The sequence below is a fragment of the Onychostoma macrolepis genome, chromosome 21 (assembly GCF_012432095.1).
Source record: "Onychostoma macrolepis isolate SWU-2019 chromosome 21, ASM1243209v1, whole genome shotgun sequence".
NCBI classification, from domain to species: Eukaryota; Metazoa; Chordata; class Actinopteri; order Cypriniformes; family Cyprinidae; genus Onychostoma; species Onychostoma macrolepis.
The window spans coordinates 21,941,719-21,968,523 of NC_081175.1; the positions used below are offsets into that span (position 1 = coordinate 21,941,719).

A 26,805-nucleotide genomic window follows, 5' to 3' on the forward strand; every position below is an offset into this window, starting at 1 on the left:
GTGACACGTCTGTGACGCAATAAAGCCACTCCTCCAGTTTCTCTTACTCCAAATTAAAGGACGTTACATAGTAAAACATTTTTAAATATAAAAAAATCATCAGATTTTTAGAGATTATTATTATTTTTATATAAATTATTTATATAATTATTATACCCTTAATCCATTACACAAGCCAGCTTAGTTTAATAGTAATTTAATTAAGCTTTTATTTTAAATTAATATAAACATACAGATAATATGCAATATAAATAAGTTTTAGAATCAATAGCTGTAAACATGACTACATATGAGTTTAGATTTTAAAGTGTTTTTATACCTATAAATATTGTCAACTCTATAACTTTACTACTTTTATGTACACATATATGATAAGGTGTTTTCTTTAAGTTTTCCTCTTTATGGATAAATCGTTTTATCTTGCTGTTTCAAATTCTTCATATTGTTCAATCTTTTAATCTTTGGTAGTGAATCGCACTGACTCTCTCACCAGAAATTAAGGCAATATGTAATTTCAAGGCATATGATTGGCTACTCATTGACAGAGTTGACAGAGAAAGTTGATGATCAGCTTCATGGTACCAAAAAAGCCGGATTGGACTGGTTTGGTTTTATCAACGCAAAACTAATCCTGTAACCCTGAGTTTGTTCAGCCATCATCATGGTACAGGCCCCAGGTGTTTGGAGCCGGAGCGGCACTGAATGAGATTTATGTAAAACATTACTCATGGTTATACACAATTAAGGAGATTGGTGTCACTCGGAATTTATATTGGCTATTGTTTTCTTATACCTTGATAAAAGTAAGTTAGGAAAATGCGTATTTTTCTAGAGTTGCTTGTAGACACTTATGTATATATATTTGTTTCGGAACGACTCGGTGTTGTTAACGATTCTTTTGGGTGAATGATTCAATGACTCACTCAGAACACTCAAACATTAAACATTTGTTCTAATTACTTGATCAAAAAAAAGAAAAAAAAAAGAAAGATGGACAGAGTTACTAAAATGGCACTTTACATGAGGGTGAGAATTATCATTTAACATATTTCAGTTGTATGTCCTGTTAATATCACTTAGATATGATTGCAAAATCTTTCAAACTGATTTTTAATATAGATATGAATTAGAGTGATACATGTTCTAATGAACTGTATAAAGTAATATGCACTCATAGGGGAAAAAAAACCCAAGGCAGATAAATGTCAAGTTCACATTTTATTGAACTGATTTAATACATTTTTAGGTGGACAGGTCAGGAATTCTCTTACAGTCTGAAACAACCCCCATCCCACCTTTAAAACAAGAGATGACAGTGTTATGAGATTCTTGGCTTATTATCCAACATTAACATCTCTCTTTAGTGGTGTCAGAGGCACAGTCTCTTCAAAAGGGAAAGAATACAGGTGTTGGTCACACATCACCAAATACTTCCAACCCAAATTACAACGATACCGAGTTTGATGTGTAGATGCACATTCTCCTTTCCAAGCAACACTTCTTTAGTGTCATCCCAAATCTTTAGGGTTCAGTGTGAAGGCTATTTGAATGCTGAGGAAATAAGCGTCTGCGAAGTAAAGTGCTGCTATAGTTCTCTGTTAAATAACCACGACTTGTATTTGGTTGTCATCAGACATTGCGTCCAGTCTATATACGGCGACTAAAATGAACAGAAGCTCACACAACAGAACATCTTGGGGAGTTTGATAACATGTAAGCCCCTAAAAAAAAAAGCAAGTAAGATGCCATCTGCCATCCCAAATACTGAAAACGAACATTTGTCGATGGTTATTTTGAGAATGGCTCACTCAGGTTTTTCAATTTCAATTTACAACACTGGAAAACAAAGGAAACACCTCCCAGTCTTTAACAATGGAATAATTGTGATCAAAAGAGGAGAGAGATGATTTGTTTTCAGATCTCAAAAAGACATCTTAAAATGTGCAAATACAATGCAGCAAGCCTCAAGAATCAACTACCCAATCAGAATCCACCATGGAGCTATTTGCTCCAGTGAGAATTTGCATAATTGCAAGCAATGTTTTTTTTTGTTTGTTTGTTTTTTTTCAAAGCTGATTCACAAAGCTGCATTCTGGATCTTTTCCCTAAACAAGGATCAAAGAAAATAAATATATCAAGACACTGTAAGTGTTCGACCACCTTCTTTTAGATAAAGTGTCATGTCACTCAGAAACGCATTTTATTCCAGACTAGATCAACATAGGATTGAAAGCATATTGGTTTCATTTTTATCACTTTTTTGGCAAAACTTCCTATCACACAGGTTTTGTAAACATAACGTTTCCCTTAATCTTTAAGAAGTTTATTCACTAATGATACCGTGAAATAAAGACTTTTATGCATATTTGATCAGTTTCTTTTTCCATACTCAAAATTCTAGCAATTCCTTTTAATTCAAAATGAAAACAAAAAATATATAATTCTATTCATATTTCATAAATAACTCTGTTCTGAGACTTGTAATAATTAATGAATACATTTGAAATGGATATACAGGTCTGCTTCTGCTCGATGCATTTTCTCAGAAATCAGTAGCACCTTTGCCCTAAAGATGGTACAATAATTTTCTTAAACAGAGCAGGCCCAAATTAAGAACATGTAACACGAGCCAGACTGATCCCAAAGGCTCTGGCTGTTCAAAGAAAAAAAAAAAATATATATATATATATATATATATATATATATAGCAGCTTTTTTTTTAGATTTTTGTTTTCCGTTTTTTTTTTTCCTCTTTTATATAATTTATATCCAAACCTCCTCCCAGAGCCTCTCTCTACCTGTAGTTTCTGACCCACAATCCTTCCCAAAAATGAACAAAACACTGACAATTTTCACTCACACGTTCTCTCTCACTCACACACACACACAAGCAAACATCGATCACACCTTCCATGAATGTGCGCTGGACCTGCGATCAGGTCATAATAATTTCTCCCCACTGCCCCGGGTGCTTGTAAGTCTCACTGACGCCACATCGATATATGTCTGTACTAATACCTTAAGGCATCATTTGCACTGTGGGTGTGAATACTGATGCTGTTCAAAGAAAAAAAAAAAAAAACAGGGCCATCGGGAGAAAGGAAGTCTCAAGGCTCTTGGAAACCCCCTCTTTTATGGCCACTTTTTCACATGTACTGGCTCGATCACCCCTGTGCAAAAGGCTTCAAGAAATACGAGCTGTAAGGCCCACGGTTTTGCATTGCGAACTTTCTTTTTGCATTCAAAAAGTTACATTTTTCTTTGTTGTCTTTTTTTCTTTTGAAAAGTCCTTCAAAAAGAAAGAAAAGGAACGAATGAAAGGTATGGGAAAGGAACATGATATAGAGTGATGAAGAAGGCCAGATATGGGAAAACAGGTGAGTGGGGAATCTGTAAATAGAATAAATAAGGAGCTGTTTGATCCCCACACTCCTCTAAAGATGGTCCTTCGCTGAAGAGCGCTCTGATTGGCTGAGGGGTTTGCTTGGTCCCTTGCCCTACAGCCAGGACTGCGCCCTCCGCTGGTCGAAGTCAGCGATGAGCCGCTTGATGTGGGCCAGTTTGTTGTGCAGGTACTCACAGCGCTGTTTTTCTTCATAATAGTTTGGGCTGTGCTGTAAAGCAAACATAATGTGTCAATTAACATACTATTTTTATTGTTTACTTGTGGTCTAAAGGACCCAGATGGGTAAGACATGCATAGTTACACTTACTTGTTTAATTTTTTTATATTCTTGCAGCACCTGTTCATGTACTTCCTGTTAGGAAAGACAAGACAAACACTACTTGGGATACAAAAATATACATGCACATAAATACACAGTTCTTTAAATAAAGAGCAGTATAAAAAGAACAAAAATGAAATCTTGTTCTCTTACCTGGTACTCTTTAGTTCCTGGTGCCAGTCGTCTACACTGGGTGTCCAGTTTTGTAAAACGACGAGTAACACTCTCTACACGGGCATGAAGGATGCGATACTCATCATATTCTGCGTTGAAGTCATCCTTATAGTGCTGCCTCTGATCCATAGATATCACTGCTGTGTACTTACTGCAATAAAACAATTAAGTAGGTCTCAGATCTTTTGCTCATTTCTCATTACATATAAATGCTGTCAATACACATTTTTCTGAAATTAATCGTGATTAATCCCACCTAACATTAAAGTTTTTAAATATACTTTTATAATTGAGAGCTATCAATTTTAACATTTATTAGACTTTAAAAAATAACTTCTAATTTAAGTGAACTTAAAACAATCTTCATATAAACCCATTATAATAAATGTCATATTTACCTGTGCCCTTCAGCAGAAATATACAGAAATTGAATTTGAAGTTATCAAACACTAAATTCTAAATTAAATATAGATGAATCCTTAAAGCTATAAAAGTTGTTTTTTTTCTTTGTCCTTTGATAAATAGACATCACAGCAGCTGGTTATTAGGTTATTTTGACTGTTATTTCTTTAACAGCTGTTGCTGCTGAACATGGCGTGGATCTGACACGCATCATATTTTCTCTCAACTCTTTTTACCATTTCTGACCCACTTCAAGTATTTACGTATTCATGAAAAATCTTAGCGCTGAGTTGCTCCTATAACAAAATTCTAAGAAAATTCTTAGAAATGTGGGTGTTTCCCCTTAAAATTAAAGAAAAGATCTTCATAAAGAAAAAGGTAATTCAGAAAGCATCTCAACCCTTAAAAGAGGTCTTAAGGTCCATAATTGTTAGGAGTACGGACGAGGACTTTTAAGAGGTTTAAGAGTTTCTTTAGCAGTGGAGAAAATGGATGAAACATGAAGAGGGAGAAGAATTGTGTTGCACACAATGCATGACAGTGAGTTAATAAGATGCTACACATTAGATCGTGCAGGGATCATGTTTGTGACCAATCTTATTAGAGACACGCTAACATCTCCGAGACTGCGCAGAAATGCCATAGCACCAGAAATGGATGTAATCACTACATTGCAAAAATGCAACAGCGATGATTTGGGTCTGCACCTGACAGCACTTTCAGAACCTTATTGTGTCGCTGTTCATTTCCTATAAAATACGTTAAGTATGACAGCATGGTAAATAAAAGAAAGAATATATATACATATATAATGTGTGAGTGTGTGAGTGTGTGAGTGTGAGAGTGTGAGAGAGAGAGAGAGAGAACCGTAAAACAGGAAATATTACGCCTGTAATTTCAAAGTGAAGGCTTAAAATAAACCCTACTCTTAAAAGCGCTCTTATTTCCTTCTTGGACAACCAACCAATCACAGTCTTCAAAAGACTGTTATAGCTAGCAACGGGGTCAGCCCCGCCTCCTCACTAAGATAAAAGTTTTTGCCTTTTTCTCGCTCAGAGTTGCTCTCAGATTGTTCCCGAATCACTTTTAAGCTAAGACTCCTAGTTAGAAATTTTTAAGTTAAATTAGGAGCTCTTTGAGAGGATTCTTAGAATCTTTAAGAATACGGGCCCAGGTCTCTATTATTGAACTGACGAGTTGAATCGGGTGTTAGATGAGTGAGACGGGGCTGCTCCAGGACAGTTTCGAAAACCCTTTCAGAGACATGTTTTTAAATGGGACTCATAAAACACAGTTTTAAGAGCGCTTTAATCGCCTTTTTGGTAACTTCATGACTAACTGACCACGACATTGCATGCACGTGGTTTATTTCGCACTTTAACATGAAATGATACAGGCGCCGCACGCACGGTGAGCGCAGTACCGTTTCTGCGCTCGTTTGACTCGCGCTGAAATTAAGCTGGAGCGCACGTCTGAAACGTCTCCTGTTTGATGTGGTCATAAAGACGTTCTGCAACTGAATAAATGCACTTCTTGTCAAGAGAAAAAGTGACAAACAGCAGTTGTGAGAGGGGTGGCCAACCCTAGCCCTGCCCCTGCGTTAATCACATTAAATATTTTTAACGCGATAAACTGAAAAAATTAATCGCCTGCGTTAACCCGCTAATTTTGACACCACTAAAATATTTTTATATTATATATACACACACACACACACACACACACACACATATATATATATACACATATTAGTCTATTCAAATAAATATAAATAAAAATAAATTATTAATTAAAAGTATAATTATAATGAATAGAAAAATTAAACATTTTTATAAAAGATAAATAATATAATTACAAATTTTTTATAATAATTAAAAATATATTAAAATATAGAACAAATGTATTTATAAATATACAATTATTTAAATACAATTTTATTTTATTATATTATTACTGTGATGCAGAGGGTTTATGCAGAATGACACACTATAAACGAGTCAAAGTTCACTCACACTATGTAATCAGGCTTTGTTGGGACTGGAAGTTCAGTGCTGTTGACAGGCTTGTCTTTGCCAGCTGTAAAGAGACACACCAGTCATGTACAAACATGGAAATCTGCCCTCTCACAAGCACACGTAACACACGATCTTTGTCTCTTAGGAACGGACTAACCTAAATATGTTGTTGTGAATTAAAGTTCAAGGGCCAAAGGCAAATGGAACATAAATCAAGCCTATCATCAGGCCTGACAACAAGCTTAACAAATCTTTCATTCAAAATTGCTGGCATGCATCTAATAATTTATTATTATTTTTTATAATAATCAATTACTCAATAATGTTAACACCACAAAATGAATAGGACATAGCAAAACAAACCTTCTCTGTCCGATTCGTGGCTGATGTTGGCAGGAATGTGTCTTTGTTCTGCCTCATTCCGATGTTTCTTCCTGGGCTGTGCTTCCTTATCGCAGTGATCCTCCTTTTGATGCGCTCTATCCCTCTTTCGGTCCTTATCCTTCTCCCTCTCTCGCTCTCCTTCTCGCTTCCTCTCTTTATCTTTGTGCTTCTTGGACTTCTTGGGCTTTTTGCTGCCATTGCCATCACGGCTGGCTGTTGGAGACGTGGCAGAAGAAACGCGGTGGCCACTGCTGGTGGAAGTGGTGGAGGTAATGGTGGTTGTGGAGACGGTACAGGTGGAGAAGGACAAGGGGGATGTGGTGGAAACCGGCTGGCTGGGCGGGCTGGGTGTGTGGCTGCGGGGGGCGTAGCTCTCCGAGGAGTTCCCACATATAGAGCTCTGGTCCAGGGGCAGGTCCTGAGACCCCCGGCCCTCCGGTGTACTGGGGGAGTTTGAACTGGAGCCTGTGACAGGGGGAGGGTGAAAAGAGGGTCCTGGGCAAGCGGCCGTGGGTGCGGGTGCGGGTTTTTTGTCCTCAGTCTCTGAAGAATTACGACCTGAAGAGGAGGGGGGTCCTCGGTTACTGAGATGGGAGATTCGGGGCTTCTTAGACATCAAAGGGTCAATGAAGTCAGTCTCAGGTTGTTTCTGAAGAGCAAGAAACAAATCATAATTCTTGGGTCTGCAAATTCATTGATGTGCAAAGAGTGGCAATTTTTGTATGTAGTTCACAAATTATATTTAAAATGCATTGATAAAAATATTATATTAAAAAGCATATTAATATAAAATAATTGTCCATAATATGTATTATTCATAATAATGTATAGATATCTTTTACTTTAATACATATATACTTTATATACATATTATATAATGATACAAAATTACATTTATATATTCTTTATTTAAATAATATTTATCAAAAAAAAAAGGGGGAAAAAAAGAAGAAAAATATCAATATAAAACTGTCATTTATACTGTAGTATATGTCTTACCAGTGGGGACGTTGGCTCTTTGGTTGGACTGCTGGAAGATACAGACTCTGAATTCAAACCTAATTTACTGTTGAAGGAAAAAAAAAAAAAAAAACTAATTTAAGCTTTGCCAAATACTCTTGGGATCTCTAGCACTGGCTCTCAAAAATGTTTCATGTTCAATTAAAGAGTTATTCTTCTTTTAATTGCATGTGACCGGTGAGTCTTACCGTGCCACGTTCCTGTCACATTGAACCCGTTCATCCTCCGTGTAGCCCGGCCAGTCCCTCTGGACCTCACGGAAGATAAACTCCTTCAGCGAATACGAGTTATCCTTAGGGTTTAGACTGGCCACCTAAAGGAATGGAAAATATTACATTGATTGGTTTCCCTTATCTGATTAAATACAGGACATAGGAACATTTATTTAAAAGGACCTCTTTTAATATTTAAATGGGCAAAAAAAAATAATTGAGAAGAGTGGCTGTTAAAATGGGTTTTAAATTTAATAAGTGGTGCTTGCTAAGGCAAGCTTGAATTTGAACAAACACTGAACAAAGCATTGAACTAACATGATTTTATGTTAAATTTAATGATTAGTACTGCTGTAACCATTTTTAATTTTGTAGGCTATATAGTCATTTTATTTTAAGCAACTAAACTACATATACACATATGATAGGAGGTTGAAAGCACACTTTGAATACTTGTTTAAGTCGGCATACTTAAGAGCGGCAGATACACAAACACTATAAATAGTAATGCAAATGGACAGTTAGGCAAAGGGATATAGTGTTACTTCTTACGTTACAACCCAGTGAGGGGACTGTTTCAGATTCTCAGTCATTTCCAAAGAAGGAGAGAAGCTTGTTTCATACTTCCCTTTTCAAAGCCTGAATTAATTCCTTCTATACTTCATAGACAAGGACAAAAACTACCATGGTATTTCTCCTTTGAAACTAGGGGGGAGAACCGAAATTGCAACTTCTACCCCTTTTGATGACAAAAGCCATTCAAATGTGACGACTGTCAACAGTATGACCTTAGATTAACTGAAATTAAGTAAACTGGTCTCCTCAGCATGAGCTGTTTGAGGGTGCATGCATGTACATAATTACTTTAATAGGTTAAATTTATGGTTGCCTAATTTGCCACGTGCTATACATTCAACTGATGTGAATGCAAGTCTTTGTGTTTGGGCTGTTAAATGGTGACTTGCATTACGTGACACTGTGCTTCCGCAATAGTGCCGAGTCTGTAGATCCCAACTGTGATTTGATGCTATCAATGCTTCAAGTCTCCGTGACTTATCGCGAACTAAAATATGTATGATTATGAAAGTCCTCAAGTTGCATTTACCTGTAGATTAGTGCCTTTCTAGTCTTTCATCTCGCTCTTTAAACATTAAACTAATATTTCAGGTTAAATACAAGTTAAATGCAATAGAGAGCATCAAACTAAAATTGAGGTTACAGTGGAGCATTTAAAATGGAAGTGAATGAGACCAATTTTAGTAGTCTTCTGTTAAAACTTGTGTTTTATTATAACATTACACCTGCTGTCAATTGAGCTTAATGGTTGCTTTAATTCTAAAAAGTGATTCCAATCCACAATTCCACTCTTACCTGATGTAGTGTAGAGCCCAAAGAGTTGCGGTCTTTCTGGCTGATGCCATCTCTTTGCAGTCTGGCAAGCAGCTCTAGTTTCTTGTAAGAGCGCAGGGCCAGAAGGTGAATGACACGGTCTCGGTATGGCCGCTGTGATACGGGGTTGTTGGTAAGGCACTTGCGGATGGTGTTGGCTGGGTTGAGGGGGGTGGTCTGCTTCCTCTCTGGAACCGGGTCGGGGGCAGACGGGGCCGGTTTTCGGTGCTGGACTTTTTTGTCTATGCCAAAACGACATTCACAGAGAGACAGAGTGGTTACAACGGTGCAATTTTTATCATTAAGATTTCACTTAATGAAGGTTTCACAGACCAAACCAGGATTAGGCCATAGTTCAATTAGGAAATTTAAGTAATTTTTATTAACATGTCTTGGAACAAACATTACTGGTGTGCATCTCGAGACAAACTAATGGCACTGATATATTTTAAGATTAGTCAGTGCAAGTTTATTTCAGTAGAAACAGCTTAGAATTACATTTTAGTCTGGGACTAGGCTTAAGCCTTGTCTGTGAAACTGGGGGAATACATGGTGGACCATGTTCTCAAGGACTAATTCACATACTATCCCATTCTATACCGTGTGCAAGATTAGGATTAATGCTAAACCAAGTATCCAGATGGTGCCTAATGCAGCCTACAAAACCTCATGCTTGCTTAATTTTTCTCAGAAGAGAATCAACGAATGCAAGACTGAAGTTGCACATTTTAATCTTGCAAAATTAATTTTAATCACTTACTGCTTTAGTATTTTTAGAATAGCCAAAAATAAGCATGTGAGCATTTAAAAGCAGCCACATCAGTCAGACGTTGAGTACACTGACACCATATTGAGTCGTGTTTATTTTAGTATCAACGTACAGTACCGTACCAATACTTTTTTCATCCCTACACCCTAAATCTAAAATTAGGATCCATACAAACAAAAGTATGCATTCTCAAAACAATGCTAAAGTACATACTTCAGAGTTTTAAGTGTCACAGATAAGTTTCCTCTATTATGAAATTTCTCACAAGTAGTGACGAATAGTGACTCTTTAACCATCCTACTTCCTACATCTTTCTCTTATGAACTCTCCCTTGGTTTGCCCAAACATGTGCCGATGACTGGACGACATCCAGAGGCAAACTTTCGCTGTCTCACCTCCAGCAGGTCAGGTGAAACTCTTACGTCAGTGGATAATAAGCTTTGGCCATCACACATGTATGGCAGACTGGGAGGAATCAAGGAAGGGAAGATCATTTAAACTCTGAATTATGACAAATCTGCACCATTTCCAACTTGCTTGTGACTCTCAGATTAAACAAACAAAAGTATGTTAATGTGGTTTCCTGAGAACCAGCTGCTTCAAAGCTTTACACCACAAACCCTCCTTCTTGCACTTCCTTTTGCTGTGTAAAATGCAAACGCACCACGATCACTCCTCCCCTGCGGCTTAGCGCCGAGGGATGGGGGTGAAACTGCCTTTTCCAGTTTTGTAGTGGAAGCCAGCTGTGGTCCGGAGAATGGGGGCTCCCAGAGGGGAGTGACAGCTGAACAGGTGCTGAGAGACAGGTTTTGTCTGGCAGGGGTGAAATATAATGAGCCACATTCGAGTGTTAGTTAAAGCCACTCTAAAAACCCTCAAGGGTTGTCTTTTTTTCCTAACTGGTGATACCGTTTTTAAAACATGAGATAAAACAGGTCTCTGGAGTTGCAGTTTGTAAAATGCTGATTTCATTTAACAACCTAAGCAGGTGACAATAGCCTGAGAGATTCAGTCTGTCACTTTCCACTTCCACTCATCTCTATGTGGGGCACGTTGGTAATCTCGGAGACATGGGTTGTGCCACGACTTAGCCACATCAGATAAATAGGATGAACTTTTACTTGCTTTTTCTCTTGACCCTAATCCATACATCACTCTCCGCAAAGCTCCCAATTGGTTTAACGCAGACGTTATGTGGTGGTTACAACTGAAGTGGCTGAGAGTTACAGGTCAAATGTGAAAAATATGAGGAGATCTGCATGATCACAAAATGGCACCTTAATTAGTCTATTTCAATCTAGAAATGAGCAAATTCATGTAACGATGTTCTACACGCAGATCTAAATTGGGATATGAAAACAGAAACTGAAAAGAAAACCCCATCCTGTGTAGATAATCATCAGATATATAGAAAGATTCTTTGAAACCGAAAAGTTTCGATTGAAACGCCAACCAAAAATTAAATGGAAATGCTGAAAATGTTAAACTAAACTGAATAGAGTTTTCACACTTGTTAACCTATGGTAATTTTTAACTTGTATTACTGTGTACTCTCCAAATATCAGTGACCAGAATGTGTTTGTGTGCATGTTACAGGAGATAAAATACAGTGCATTAATATCAAACCTCTGAACGGTCCTCCGGGTCTGATGAATTTGGTGCTGTTTTTGCTTTTGTCCTCCTCTGCTTTGGTCACTCGCTCTTTGGTCACCTGGTAAGAGTCATTGGTGGCACATACTGTGATTTTGTCTTGAATCGTTCCCAGGGAGGACAGATGGGGGACTCCAGAGCTAACGGGCACGAAGAGCGGTTACAATTGAGTAACGACAGCAAAATGAGCACTAGTTTTGACACACAAGAAACTTGCTCAGCCCTTACCTAGATATGTACTGGTGGATACACTCAAAGCTTCCTTGAGGATTGTCTTTGCCATAGTTGGACAGATAAAAGTCAAAGTTATGACAGCCATTGGAAGCGCCTTTCGTTGGGATTTTAATGCGCTGATAGGGCAGAGATAAAACAAAATGTAATTAAGTACTAATAGAGGTGATCATAAAAAAATAATATCAGCTTAGCAAAACACAAGTGAGCAACCTAGGCAGTAGACTGTTGGTGGTTTCAAACTTTATATTTGAAAGAAATATGCTTCCTTTTAAAAATGTTTTGATTAATTAAAGTAAAGCTGAAATAAAATCTAAATATTAGATTTAAAATAAATATTTATTAATTAGATTTAATAAATGTGACCCTGGACGACAAAACCAGTCTTAAGTGTAAATTTTTCGAAATTGAGATTTATACATCATCTGAAAGCGGTATAAATAAGCTTTCCGTTGATGTATGGTTTGTTAGGATCGGACAGTATTTGGCCGAGATACAACTATTTGAAATCTGGAATCTGAGGGTGCAAAAAAATCTAAATTTTGAGAAAAATGTCTTTAAAGTTGTCCAAATGAAGTTGATAGCAATGCATATTACTAATCAAAAATTAAGCTGAGATACATTTACGGTAAGAAATTTACAAAATATCTTCATGGAACATGATCTTTAATTAATATCATAATGATTTTTGGCATAAAAGAAAAATCGACAATTTTGACCCATACAATGTATTTTTGGCTAATGCTACAAATATACCCCAGCGACTTAAGACTGGTTTTGTGGTCCAGGGTCACAAATAAATAAAAATTAGAAATGTTGCCTTGGCAACTAACTGAGATTAAATAAGTCCGAGTTGAATTTGAGGTACTAATAGAGTAGAGATAATAAAATTACTAAAACTTAAAAAAAAAGCTAAATATATAATATTTAACAAAATTAAAAAAAAAAAAAAAAAAAAAAAAATCACATCACAAAAAAAAATTCAATGAAAACTGAAAAATATTTTTTAAAAACCTACTACTATAGTACATAAATAATATTTGCGATGCCCTTGACTGACAGTTAAGGGAGCTGCCGCCCATTTAGAGCGTTTCAAATGATTCACCTATGATCATCCATCACTGTTGATGGATGAAGATGGCTGCCTATATCGCAACTCACTAGGTTTTAAAACAGACTCATTGTGTCAGCGCAGTCAGAGCTTTGTAATAACATGTCGACAGCAGCATAGACACTAGTTAAGCACACCATGTCTTTAGAAAGAGTATTCATGAGCGTAAAACCGGAACCCTTCTCTCCGACCCAGTATTTATAGTCACGCAGCATCTGAAGTAAACTACAGCATGATGTGCAGGGTCAGAGGTTAAACAGGAGCTTTCACAGTGGAAAAGTGAGATGCCGCCCAATAAAACCGCAGAAGGCTGAGGGCTCTCTATTAAGACACCAGGTTCACAATTATAGATTGCTTTGATGAGTAACGCCCACACTTCAGCCTTTGAAGATACTCATTCAGATGCTGTAAAACTCATTAATACTAAGTCAACTTACCCCTTGAAGACCCTGAAAACGTATTGTCGCCTGTAAGGGCGGTGCATTCTGGAAAAGATGAAAACAATGAAAAACTTAGAGATTATTGCAACTATAATACAAGAATGGCATACTATTTCTGCAGAATGTAGTATTCCGTGAAAAGTTACAGTATGGGCTTTTTCTGCATTCACAGAAGGGCCTAAAATGTGCAGTTTACAACCAGACCAGATTCTAAGGAACACTGTATCCCACAATGCAATACACTCAACTTCACCTTCCATTTCTACTGGAACAGTATCAGCCGTGATTTTATACAGTACATATAGAGTAGGAATGAATTCAGGTTAATTCGGACATTTTTTCCCAGTCATCTCAATGGCAAAAATGTCCTAATTTACATGAATTCATCCCACACAGTCCAAACCCTTCACTTCCCTGCAACAATACACCTTCGGTTATATTCAAATACTGCCCAAAGCCTCCTCCATCTGCAAAGGCTTGTTTTACCAGATAAGTTTCATAAGCCCCCACCCCCAAGCACACTTGCACACAGACTAGATCAGATCACATTACACAGGAGTACGAAGAACTACGATTAAGCTCTCTGATGATTTGGAAGCCTAACCAGAGGTTCTCAACTCTCAAAAACGGGTTGAACATCTGTGATGATAGGGTTACAATGCTAAATAACAACTTTACATATAATCGTGCATAGTTAGGATAGTAACGACTAGCCGTTACACAAGTTAACATGTTGTTGGGCAATGCAGTTCATTGTAATTTTAATACATTTCAACAACTTGGTGGTTGAGTCTCCACGGTGTTCAGCAGCATACCAGCCTAAACCACATGTGACAAACAGCTTCCTTAGTGAATCAAACATTAAAAAAAATAATAATAATAAATAAATAAATAAATAAATAAATGAATACAGACATGCTTTAGCAATTAAAGATCTATTATCAACATTTAGAGCCATGCGAAAGATAAGGCACAGCTCCATGATCATCGCTGAGGTTCACACATTCCCTGTCTTTGCCCCGACTGTCTTATCCCATTGCCGAAAGATGAATAATGATTAACCACAAACTCGGCTGAGAATGGTAGCTGGTAGACAAACAGATCTGGAACATGACAACACGTGCACAAGACACTGTAAATACCAAATACTGAACATTATGAACACTTCAAGAACAGTTATTATTATGCCAAAGCTAAGGCAGATATGGTACGGATGAAGTACCAAGTAATCCCTTACTACTATCCGATTAATATAGGAGGACGCTAAGCCCTGGAGGATATGATAACTACATTCTTTACACCAACGTGATACTCAACACACGATTGTAATGTAACTTATGCGGTTTAATATTTTGTCGCAACATTTTTCGAATGTTTTCATGTTAGATAATGTCAACTGAATGGCATGTGCTTTGAATGAAAAAATAAAACTATTAAAAATGGCTTTGTTGATTGAAATAAAGCTGAAAAAATAAACTGAATATCTAAGATAAAAAAAAAAAAGTTAAATAAGTTTAATTTGAGGTAGTAAAATTACTAAAACTAAAAAAAAGCACTAAATACAAATATATATATATATATATATATATATATAAATCAAAAGTATATAAAATTACTGAAACTTAAATTAGAAAAATTGAACATATGAAAATAAAAAATTATTAAACTACAATAAAAACTATAATTGTGCTAGATAATATCAATAGAACGGCATGTGTTCGTGAGCTCCGAGCTTAAGACTCGTTCATCTGGCCTCCCCGATGGTGTGTTGTAACATTTTGAGTGTCAACCAAACTGCAAGTCCTAATCAACAAAGACAAACAGTGCCAGTCAAAAGCAGCCAGGAACTTGATGGATTACTAAACTATATTTAGTCGCAAACAGGCTTCAAGGTTCAACTTAACTCTTTTAAGAGGAATTCAAAACAAAATGTGTTGACTTTAACTTTATAGGTGACCCGAATTAGATGGATGGGGTGAATGTCCAATCATCTATAACCCAAAGCAAATCTTGGGCCTACCAGGATCTGGCCTTTCGGGATCGAGTGAACCATCTCTATGAACCCGGTGCGTAGTTTTTTTTTCTCCTTTTTTACAACGAGCCAGCTGTAGCTTTAAGTCAAACACTGCCTCGTAAGCACTTTGAGCAGTGTAGAGCTTTAAAAAAATCCAGACAATGCAGCTCTTCATTGAAGCTGCCTGATTTCTCCTAGTAAGCCAATAGAAACTCTTTCAACCTTTCAAAATGATTGAAATGCCCAGAAGGTTTTTTGTTTTGTTTTATCAATTTCCTTATCTTTGTCATATATTCATAACACTTTTACAAATCTATCTCACACATTACACTACTACTAGAATGATCTAAATGGACATGATAAGCAAACCCTGTGGTCTGACCTAGTTTAGAATATTTATCAAAATTACATGGTAGGAAGATGATCTGTGCACAATAAAAACTGTATATGCAAAAGTAAAGGGTTTCCCCACTTAGTCACCATGCCACACATCAAAAATACTCATTTCGAACCTGAATTAATTCACTTCTAATGTCGTTTAATATGAATACGGATGCCTAGCACATGATAAACGAAGGTTATAGCATAAAACGGCACAATTTGTTTTAATAAAACACATTAAACTCCTCAGGTGTGTTTATGAGTCTTCATAGCTAACTAGCAAGCGAAGCAACCATATTTAGACGTTAATTAGACAAACTCAAATGCTATTTGGTCTTATTGGGATTCTAAACCATGTTTATTTGGACTAAGAGTCGTGATTGTTAAACAAATAGCAAAAATATCGCCACATTTATGAACTTAATCATTGTTGGAGGACTGCCAGCTAGTAACATTAGCCATGCTATCAGCTAGCTCACCAAACTTTAATTTTCGTCAGTTCCAAAGGCTTTTTCACATGTAACACTAAACATTTACTTTAAAGAGACTGTAAACCTGATAAAATGATCGAGTGGTCGAAATGACAGACAACTGAATCGAAGCTTTTGGCTTGTAAAGAAAGTTTACTCTAACCGTTAGCATAGTAGCTCATCTTTCGAGGATAAAACACAATATAACATAAAACAAACAAAATAATTTCACATTTAACCCTTTAATATGACCTCTTTCAATCAGTGAGATTTCATAAATGTATTTACATTTACTAAATGTGGTTTGTGGAGTTGAAATGACATGCAAAGAGTTTATAGCAGGTAATGGTGTGTTGGCATTATGTTCACTCCCTAGAGTCTTTTTTTCTTTATTAAAAACCATTTTCCAATCAATTCTACAAGGGCAACAGCCAATTGAAAACGTTTATTAACTTTTAAAAGATGTTGTATTGTTTAGAAAGGAATAAAACATCATTTTTGATACATCTAATGCCTTTTTGGGCGAGCAAGCTGTCGCTCTCCCTTTCTCTTCATAAAACTGTAAGTTTCCCAGCACTCACCTTACAGTTTTGGTAGTTTTCCAGCGCTTTAAAGGCTGTTTCTGTCAGTTTGACATGTAAAACTGATATTCTGTCGCTCTTGCGACCACAGTTGAGTCCATATGTGCCATCCTCGCAGAGAGCTGCCATCATCTTCACCAGCCCTCCACCATAGTCCCTCTGACATACGTGCAAACTCTCTCTCTCTCTCTCTCTCTCTCTCTCTCTAATGCGGACAGAGGGAGGGACCTTAGCAAAAGTAAGTCCCTTTCTGCTCTATACTGTTAGAAAGTTAACTAGTTGGGTCTTTTCACTCTATAACACTTTAGGCTAGACGATTTTCCTTAATGTGCTTCCTTATTATTTTATCTAGGCTTGTTCCCTTGATAAACAAGCGTGACATGGTGTTTATGATAATCATCTGATGCTCTTTTATGCGTGTTATTTCCTCAATGCTTTTTATTGATAAAATGTTAAAATAAAAAAATTCTTGAAATGTTTAAGTTATGGATAGACAAATCTGTTGATATTTGGATATTTTGAGTTGAATTATGGTTAATATAAGTTCTGCAATAATTGTCTTTGAAATTCACTATTTAATTTACATTACAAAAATCTATTGTGTGTGTGTGTGTGTGTGTGTGTGTGTGTGTGTGTGTGTGCGTAAGACTTGTCATATATATATATATATATATATATATATAAATGACAAATATGTTAAATATTTATTTTTATACTTATTGTTTGTTATATTGAAATGTCCTAATTATTTATAGACCAATTAATTTGATGATATTTGGGATTATTGTGGATAACCATTATTTTTTTCTTACAGTAAATATTCTGTAGGAAATATCCATTTAACTTCAGCTTTTTTATATCATGTAATTTATATTGGCATTACATTTTGCTTTCTAGATACTGGAAAAACATTAGTGTTTAAACTATATTTTTCATTATTAAAATGAGTTTAGAGGCCTAATGGATTTGTTTCCTTTTTCTTCTGCACCCTGCCTGTAATTTAAAGGATTATTAAACACAAAAACAAACAAATTACACTAATTAATAGTATACCGTTTTAGGAGTGTTTTCGCCACCGTTGCTAAGATCAGAGTCAGATATGGTTTGCCGGCTGTCATACTTACCGCTCCCTGTCTTTACCACAGTGCTCCTAAAAACACTGCGATATAGGTGTCAAGCAAGTGTTTAGCCGGTTGGGTCCAGCCTGCAGGTGTATTATTGTACATGTCTCACTGTTTGCAAGCAGTGACAGACTGCAGTCATCAGCCAGTTGCATCAGGGTCATCCTGAGTCACAGTCGGTCCGTGGTTACATCACTCATACGGTAATCTGCAGGAACAAGTTGAACAAGGAACAACAGTTTCCAGGCATGATTGATAGACTAGGTATTTTCACATGTAGGTTTAACAAACCATTGCACTTTTTGTAATCCAGCAAACAAACCAAGCCTTATCGAAAACCGGCCTTTTAACAAGTTCCATCTGATCTGATGGTATTGATCATCTAGACTGGACTGGGCCAAAGTGTCAGCTGAGAAGGTCAACCGTTTATTCTTAAGCCTGCCTTATTGTAAAACTTGTTTGGTGGCTTCTGGCTATTTCCCCCAAGCATGCACACCTGCTGTGCCTCACAGAGTCACACTCTGGGACGGAGTGATTATACAGAGTGTTTTGGTGTGGTGCGGTAGTTTTAGGCTGGGTGCAGGGAAGCCACTGTGAATCCTTGAGATTAGGCCTGCATAAAAAAGCCTGCCACACCCTTGATTAAAAACTAGTTTATTTAGCGTTTAAAATCAGCCCCGCAATGCATGTCGGTCTAGAAGGCTTCACAGACAGAGTAATGGGATTATATAAGATGTGTTTGTAAAGGAACACTCTTAGTGATTTTTAGCTGAATAGCAAGAGTATTAATTAAGTGGGTGTTAATTAGTTTCTCATCATGCTGATGCATCTGTCAGTTGCACAATGGCTGAGGAGTGAAAACATTCAGGCACATTAAATTCGCCACATCTGATTACATTTCCTCTGATTTCCATGGCATTGTTGACATGCTCAGCGCAGGGTGTTGTCATGGCTGAATCCTGCACGATTGGGCTGCTTTTTCATAAAGCCTTTTTTCTTCATGCCGTTCTGGAACACAATAAAGAAGAGACAGGATTAAAGCAATTATTTTGGTCACCTCTGATTAATGAGAGAAACCATGACTTAGTAGAGCTTCTACTCTAACAAGTCAAACACAGAGAGCAAAAAAATGAAATCTAATAATCAGAAAATATATTTTCAGAAGACGTGTGTCAACAGTATTATATTGCATATATTATATATTTACATTTAGCAATTTAGCAGATACGTTTATCCAAAGCGACTTACAAATGAGGATATATAAAAATATATATATATATAAACATACGTGTGTGTGTGTGTGTTATATCAATATTTGCACTGTAAAAAGTTCTTAGAAATGTACTGTAAAAAAAAAACTGGCAGATGTGGTTACCAGAAATTTACCGTAAAAAATATGGTAACAATATTTTAGGTTAAAGGATTGAACTTAAATTTCAGCACCCGGACTCTTCTACTACGAAGCCATGCTGTTGTAATAGCTGCAGTATGTGGTTTTGCATTGTCCTGCTGAAATAAACAAGGCCTTCCCTGAAATAGACGTCGTCTGGAGGGGAGCATATGTTGCTCTAAAACCTTTATATACCTTTCAGCAGTCATAGTGCCTTCCAAAACATGCAAGCTGCCCATATGCACTTTTATAAAACGGTTAGTAGGGATGGGAGGATCGATCCTAAAGTATCGATACTTTCCATACTGATGTTATATCGAAAGGATCGATCCTCACATAAAAATATTGATTCTAAAGTGCATTTTTTAACCACCAATCTTATTTATCAAGAAATTCGGTGCATAAAATAAGCTTCTAAGTGTTAGTCTAATTGTGTTATATAGAGCTATTTCTCCTGCTCATCGGAACACACGCAAATGCTGAGAGACAAAACCAATCAATCACAACGCATGGCTCAGTCACAGTGCTTGTTCAAATAGAAGCATAATTAGCATAAGTAAGCATCAGAAGCATAAGTAGATCTTAAGAAACCATTGCCACATTATTACATTACATTACATATTGTTACTATGTATGAAATTAATTCCGAAAAATACATCACGGTTTCCACACAAATATGAAGTAGAAATAATAATCAGAAATGTTTCTTGAGCAGCAAATGATATTAGAATTATTTCTGAAGGACCATGTGACACTGAAGACTGGAGTAATGATGCTGAAAATTCATCTTTGATCACAGATGCATTTTAAATTACATTTTAAAATATATTAAAATAGAAATAGTTATTTTAATGGTTATATTTTACAATATTGCTGTTTTTACTGTATTTTTGTTCAAATAAGTGCAGCCTTGGTGAGCATGCGTCTTATTTAAAAAATATTACAAAATCTTACTAACCCCAAACTTGGTTTATTTATGTAATATTTATTTTAAATAGGCTAGTTTGTGCAAGTAAATTTATTTAAACTGATTGTTAAAAGTTCAAATGGATTGTGTTAGGTTCTGTAATTCTGTAATTGCTGTTAGTAAATCTGTGAGAGAAAAAATATGCTGAAGTTTCACCTTTAGGAGTACAGCAGCCTGGCAGACTTTTACAAAAATTAACCATGGTTTTATTACAGTGACCACAGTTTACCTCAGTATTTGTAGTAAAACTGCAGTAACCACAAATTTACCATGGTAATAATAATAATAATAATACATTTGAGTACTTATGTAACACATGTTTATTTTTTCATTAGGTACCCTCAAAGGTGCACCTTTGTAACTTATCTACCCTTAAAGCATGCATACTTGTATGGTACTAATATGCTCCCTTTTAGGGGTATATGTGCACCTTAGAGGTTACTGTTCTATTAGTTAGTTCTATTCCTCGATTCTGATTGGTCAGGAGCTCAATTTTTTTCACAATACAGCACGCTTCAACCAATGATTCTGTGCATCACTGATCAACACCCTTAGCAACTGCCCTTAGCATACATAAACAATCAATAATATAGCTGTTCCGTGTATAATGTATTTCGGCAATATTAGCTGTTTGTTATTTATTTAATTAAGTATGAGTGACCTCTGTTGGCGTTATGTTGCATCTTTCATTTAATTTTGAGACCACGCCCTTCCCCGTCTAAACGCTTGCGGAGATATGTTAATGTGTATGCGGTGCACGTCTGTGTGAAAGCCCACAGTTTCAGAAGTGAGGAGGGAAAACATTTATTTATTAGTTTTCTTTTTCAGGTATGATTCTGTATGTCTACATGTCCATCATTTTACACTGTAATGACGCTTGCAAACTCGCCTTGTGCCGCGAATCGGTCCGTTTTAAAACTAAAAAACAGAAAACTACGGTGGCCAAGAGAACTCAACGCGTTGCAAATAGAAAGAACACCTGCAAATTAAGAAAACAACTTCCTCAATTTTACAACACGCGCTGCAAATGCTCACAACACAACCAGAAACGAATAAAATTCTTTATTTGGTTGTGTTGTGAGAATTTGCAGTGCGTTTCTTTATTTGTTTGTGTTGTGAGCATTTGCAGCACCTGCTGTCAAATTGATGAAGATGTTTTCTTGATTTGCTGATGCTTTTTCTATTTGCATGTGTTTTCTGAAGTTGCAGCGCGTTGAGCTCTCTCGGCCACTGTAGGGAATACAGACGTTTTCTCATGCTGAGAGATAAGCAGATGTGTGTGAGAAAATATCATATATGGTGTTAAAAACTTAAGGACAGCACTTAACGAACTTGCTTCAAAAAAAGTAACATTTCAATACATAAATGTTTGGTTTCAATATTGTTTTATTGTGTGGTAACTGTTTTATAAAAGTAATAAGGTACTCGAGGCCGTGCTGTATCGTCACGGCTGAAGGGGGTTGTTAGGCACGACGCGAATTGCTTACATGCACCCCCATACCGCCAGAGATGCTGGCTTTTGAACAGAACGCTGATAACACGCTGGAAGGTCTCCCTCCTCTTTATCCCGGAGGTCACAGCGTCCGTGATTTCCAACAAGAATGTCAACTTTGGACTCGTCGAACCATAGAACACATTTCCACTTTGAAACAGTCATGAGCCTTGGCCCACTGGACGGCGCTTCTGGACCATGCTCACATATGGCTTTTAGTTGGCATCTGCAGATGGCACGGCGGATTGTGTTTACCGACAGTGGTTTCTGGAAGTATTCCTGGGCCCATTTATTAATGTCAATGACAGAATCATGCCGATGAGTGATGCAGTGTCGTCTGAGGGCCCGAAGACCACGGGCATCCAACAAAGGTCTTCGGGCTTGTCCCTTACGCACAGAGATTTCTCTAGTTTCTCTGAATCTTTTGATGATGTTATGCACTGTAGATGATGAGATTTACAAAGCCTTTGCAAGTTGACATTGAGGAACGTTGTTTTTAAAGTATTCCACAATCTTTTTATGCACTCTTTCACAGATTGGAGAGCCTCTGCCCATCTTTACTTCTGAGAGACTCTGCCTCTCTAAGACATCCCTTTTATAGTTAATCATGTTACAGACCTGATGTCAATTAACTTAATTAGTTGCTAGATGTTCTCCCAGCTAAATCTTTTCAAAATGTATTGCTTTTTCAGCCCTTTGTTGCCCCCGTGCCAACTTTTTTGAGACCTGTAGCTGGCATCAAATTTGAAAGTCTTTTAGTTTTCATTTTATTCCAATTAAAAAAATGTCCCAACATTTCCGGAATTCAGGTTGTACTAATAGACAATTCAAACATACCAAAAGACAATTCAAATGACTTTTCATCTATCATCAGATTCTTATGAGATTTATGGTAATTATATATAATATATATATATATATATATAATATATTATAATAAACATATGAGACAAAGTCGGTTCTTAAATGAAACATGAAGCTTTGCAAGCGCAAACTCTGAGCAATGCATCTTCCTCTTGGAGATTTTTCTCTGCTTGTGTTTATCAACAGATATTTAACATTGTTCAAATGGGTGTGAGTGTGTGTGTGTGTGTGCAGTCTCCTCAACTCTTTCCGCTTACTTTAGCTGCTTGGCATTAGATTACAGACCTAGATTGTGGATCTTTTGACCTTAGTACTCCATGTGGGACCAAGACACATGTCTGCGTCCACAAGTAGAGGCCAAAAAATGTGAGATAAACGCACCTGGTTTAATAAAAAAAGGGACTGTAGTAGAGTTGAAAAAAGTCACAAAGATTAAATAAATTAATGTTACAGGTTAAATAGAAACAAACTAAAGCTCTATTTTTTCAAAAGCATAGACATAAAACAAAATTTATGGGTTAACATGATACTATAGCTAACCCATTTCATGAGTTTCACTACAAGAAGAGTAGTGCTAAACTAAAGTAGGCTACTGTTTACATAGAGCAAACTCCACCCACTTGCTCATCAACGGATCCTCTGCAGTGAAAGGGTGCCACAATAATCCACAAGTAATTCACATGACTCCAATTAGTTAACATCTTGTGAAGTGAAAAGCTACATGTTTGTAACAAACAAATCCATGATTAAGGCATTTTGAATTTCAAATCATCGCTTCCGCCCAATATATGAGCCATAATAATGCTTTCTCCAGTGAAAAAGTCCATCCCCTGTTGTCTTGACATAATTGTTTAGAACTGTTTTGGATTGATTTTTACTTGTAAACAGTGCTTGATCTGTGCATATTTCTCTCTTTATTCAGACAATTATTATGGATAGAGGACCTTTAGCTGGAAGCAATGATTAGAAGTTAATGATTGGATCTTCTTAATGATGGATTTGTTTCTTATAATCACACATCATTTCACTTCACGAGACATTATGGACTGGAATCATGTGCATTGCTTGTGGATTATTGTAATGTTTTTATCAGCTGTTTAGACTCTCATTCTGACGGCACCCATTCACTGCAGAGGATAAAAAGTTAATGAGCCCATTTGTTTTGCTATCATATCTTTGCATATTTATTATTTTAATATAGCGCTGTGAACCCGTTTTGAGTCACTAGTTGAGAACCACTGCTTTGATGGTTGAAAGCCTGTCAGTGATGCCTAAAACCTTCAAGCCACTGTACAAATATGCTAATTCATTGCTCTGTCAACACAGCAAGTGCCATGCGAGGACACACAAAGTACTCTATGTCAGAACAGTCAGTCTCTCAGGAAGTACACGACGAGTTGTTTAAGTGTACAGGTGATGATGTTGTCCCGCTGTCAGTTCCTCTCTGCCATTTCCGGAATTTTAAAGGCCTAGAAACTGCAAGGGCCTGTTAATGTTTGACCATCATCTGGAAATACAAGTGGCACCAGCTGTATTGGTCCTTATCACATGGAAACAGTAATATATGAGGCGTATCTCTCAACAGACACTGATGGTGTGGCCACTCTCATGTTTCAGGCAGGTCTCTTTTTTTACGCAAGTTGTAGAAGATATTTATGAATGACTTTCAAATGCATACTCATTTTAATTTATTAAGTTTGCATTTAAGGAATTCTTTGAGGCAACAAAGAGCAGAAATTAAGAGAATATAATATTACAAAATGTATTTTTAATGTAATCAAAGCTATATGCAAACAAGACAAGACAAGACAAAATAAAATAAAATGTCCCAAATGGTGTTTGTATAATACTGTGGCCCTCCTTCTATAAAATAAAATAAAATAAAATACATCTGTATAATATTGTGGTCTCTCCTTAAAATAAAATAAAATAAAAAAGACATCTGTGTAATATTGTTGTTGTCACGTGTTTGTGTTCCTGTTTGTCCTTATTTGCTTTAGTTCCTGTTCTCATTAGTTTATCATTGTTCATTCTGTCCACCTGTGTTTATTAATCATCTTGATTTGCTCCTTTGGTTTGCCTGTTCTTTATAAGCCTTCAGTTTCTAGAATTTCTTTGTTTCAGATTTGTGTTGTTTTCAATGGTCCACATGAGTTGATGTTTATTAAAAGTATCTCTTTCTTTATTCCTGCCTGGTGCGTCTTCACTACAACCATGACCGCGTGACAGAATCCGAGACCCATACAGAAAGTGTAAGCGGCGTTCCCTCTCCCCTGTGTTTATTTTTCATTTTTTGAAAAGTCTTTTGTTTTCCTGTTTTGTTCCTCCCCGCGGCGATGGAAATAGCCGCTTGCTTTTCCACCCTTGCCCGCTGAGATCTCCCGCTCGTGAATATGCGGCTGGACGACGTGATGCTTAATTCTATGTTCTGGTTCATGGACCTCCCAGACACCACTGAACTGAGCTGGAGGGAAGGGATCCTCCGGTGTCTGGAGAGCGTCCAGCCCTGATCCAGAACCAGCCTGCAATCCAGCCCGTCAGCCGTTCCCCAGTCAAGCCCGCTGTCCGCGGCTCACTCAAGCCCGCCGTCCGCCACACATGTGCCCCTAGGGATACTGGTGGAGTATGAGGGGATGTCTTGGAGTCCAGCCCCAGAGCTCTCTCCAGTGTCGGCTCCAGCCCCAGAGCCCGTTCCTCCAGAGCGGCCCCCAGAATTCCTCCGGGCATTGGAGGACCTAATTTCCCTCTGGAAATTTTTTTTGGGGTGGGCCATATGCACGTGGTGGCCGAGCTGGCTAAGACCACGGAGGATCCACCATGGCCTCCAGAAAGGCTAGCTCCGCCATGGCTTCCTGATCCACCCTGGAGGCTCTCCTTGTCTCCACACTGTTCCAGTCCTACACCTACAGGGTGTTCTCTTTGTGTTGTTTTTAATGGTCCACATGAGTTGATGTTTATTAAAAGTATCTCTTTCTTTATTCCTGCCTTGTGCGTCTTCACTACAACCACGACCGCGTGACAGTGGTTCAATGAAATGAGATAAAAATGTCCCAAATGGTTGTTCATATAATATTGTGGTCCCTACTTCTATAAGTAAATAAATACATAAGGCAGTTGTTCATATAATATTGTGGCCCTCCTTCTATAAAATAAAATAAAAGGCATCCATATAATAACATGATTCCTTTAATACATCTATGCATATTTTTCACTCAGTGAACTGTCCAATCCCTTTTCCACATGATTTGATCATTCATGTCTGTAGCAAGAATAGTGATGTTTTTAGCAAGCAAATTAAAAGAGAGCTCTCTCAAGCATTTTTCTAACGAAATCATTCTTGAGGTTTTGCAAAAAAGTCCACAGGTTATTGAGAAGCATGTATGAGAGAAATACTAATTTTAAGGCCATAAACTCCCTGGCATGTTGTTGTGGAGCTGCATAATCTTGCAAATCCAGTCTCAGCACATTTTCATAACTTCCAAACACCTTTCACTTCACCTCAGGCTGGACGGAATTACCAAACGGAATACCACAACATTCTGATGATTCCAGAAAAATGCAAAATGCTTCCTGTGAATGCAAAGAAGAAGATGAGATTTACAGTGAACTAGAGAGAGAGAGATTTCATTGGCCTCCCTTGTTCATTTCAGCCCTCTTATCTCTCATCCCCAGCAAGTCTCTTTATTCGCACCTGTTCCATCAGTTTTAATATAATGTTTTCTTTTCATTTTCCCACTCTTAACTCTGCGTTTCCTGTTCTTTATTTTCTGTCCTCACTGCTGGTTCTCTCACACAGTATCTCTGCTTCTTTCTCATCATCTGACTGGTGGAATCTGTTTCTCTGGCTCTCGTCCAAAGCAGCCAGATTTGGAGGTAAACCGGGCAGAATAAACTCCAGGAGGACAGTTGATTACAGCAAAGAGCAAAAGAAAATGAGAGAAATGAAGAGAGAGTGTAATTGTAACCTGTTTCTCAGCAGAATCTTAAAAAGTAGAATATGTTA

General features: G+C 37.1%; 2 protein-coding genes across 2 annotated transcripts in view; one reads left to right on the forward strand and one right to left on the reverse strand.

The window, feature by feature from the left end:
- Window positions 1-1,205: 1,205 nt before the first annotated feature.
- On the reverse strand, window positions 1,206-17,173 carry ell2 (elongation factor for RNA polymerase II 2). The gene is made up of 12 exons (XM_058759053.1): window positions 16,969-17,173; window positions 13,520-13,567; window positions 11,969-12,090; window positions 11,717-11,880; window positions 9,304-9,563; window positions 7,909-8,033; window positions 7,700-7,766; window positions 6,680-7,349; window positions 6,314-6,377; window positions 3,879-4,050; window positions 3,714-3,758; window positions 1,206-3,614 (listed from the first exon to the last, which is right to left on the reverse strand). The coding sequence occupies exons 1-12, from the start codon at window positions 17,098-17,100 to the stop codon at window positions 3,498-3,500; spliced, it is 1,986 nt and encodes a 661-aa protein (XP_058615036.1). The 5' UTR covers window positions 17,101-17,173; the 3' UTR covers window positions 1,206-3,497.
- The window catches only part of cast (calpastatin), an 82,767-nt gene continuing 71,435 nt past the window's right edge, over window positions 15,474-26,805 (forward strand). The window contains 1 exon segment of the mRNA XM_058759050.1: window positions 15,474-15,588. Within this exon segment, the coding sequence (XP_058615033.1) occupies window positions 15,489-15,588 (100 nt within the window). The 5' untranslated portion in view covers window positions 15,474-15,488.

Coding starts and splice junctions, on each gene's coding strand:
- ell2 (XM_058759053.1), bottom strand. CDS start 17,100: ATGATGGCAGCTCTCTGCGAGGATGGCACATATGGACTCAACTGTGGT. Junction 11,881..11,968: donor ATCCACCAGTACATATCTAG/GTAAGGGCTGAG, acceptor CGTGCCCGTTAG/CTCTGGAGTCCCCCATCTGT. Junction 9,564..11,716: donor ACCCGGAGGACCGTTCAGAG/GTTTGATATTAA, acceptor GTTTTGGCATAG/ACAAAAAAGTCCAGCACCGA.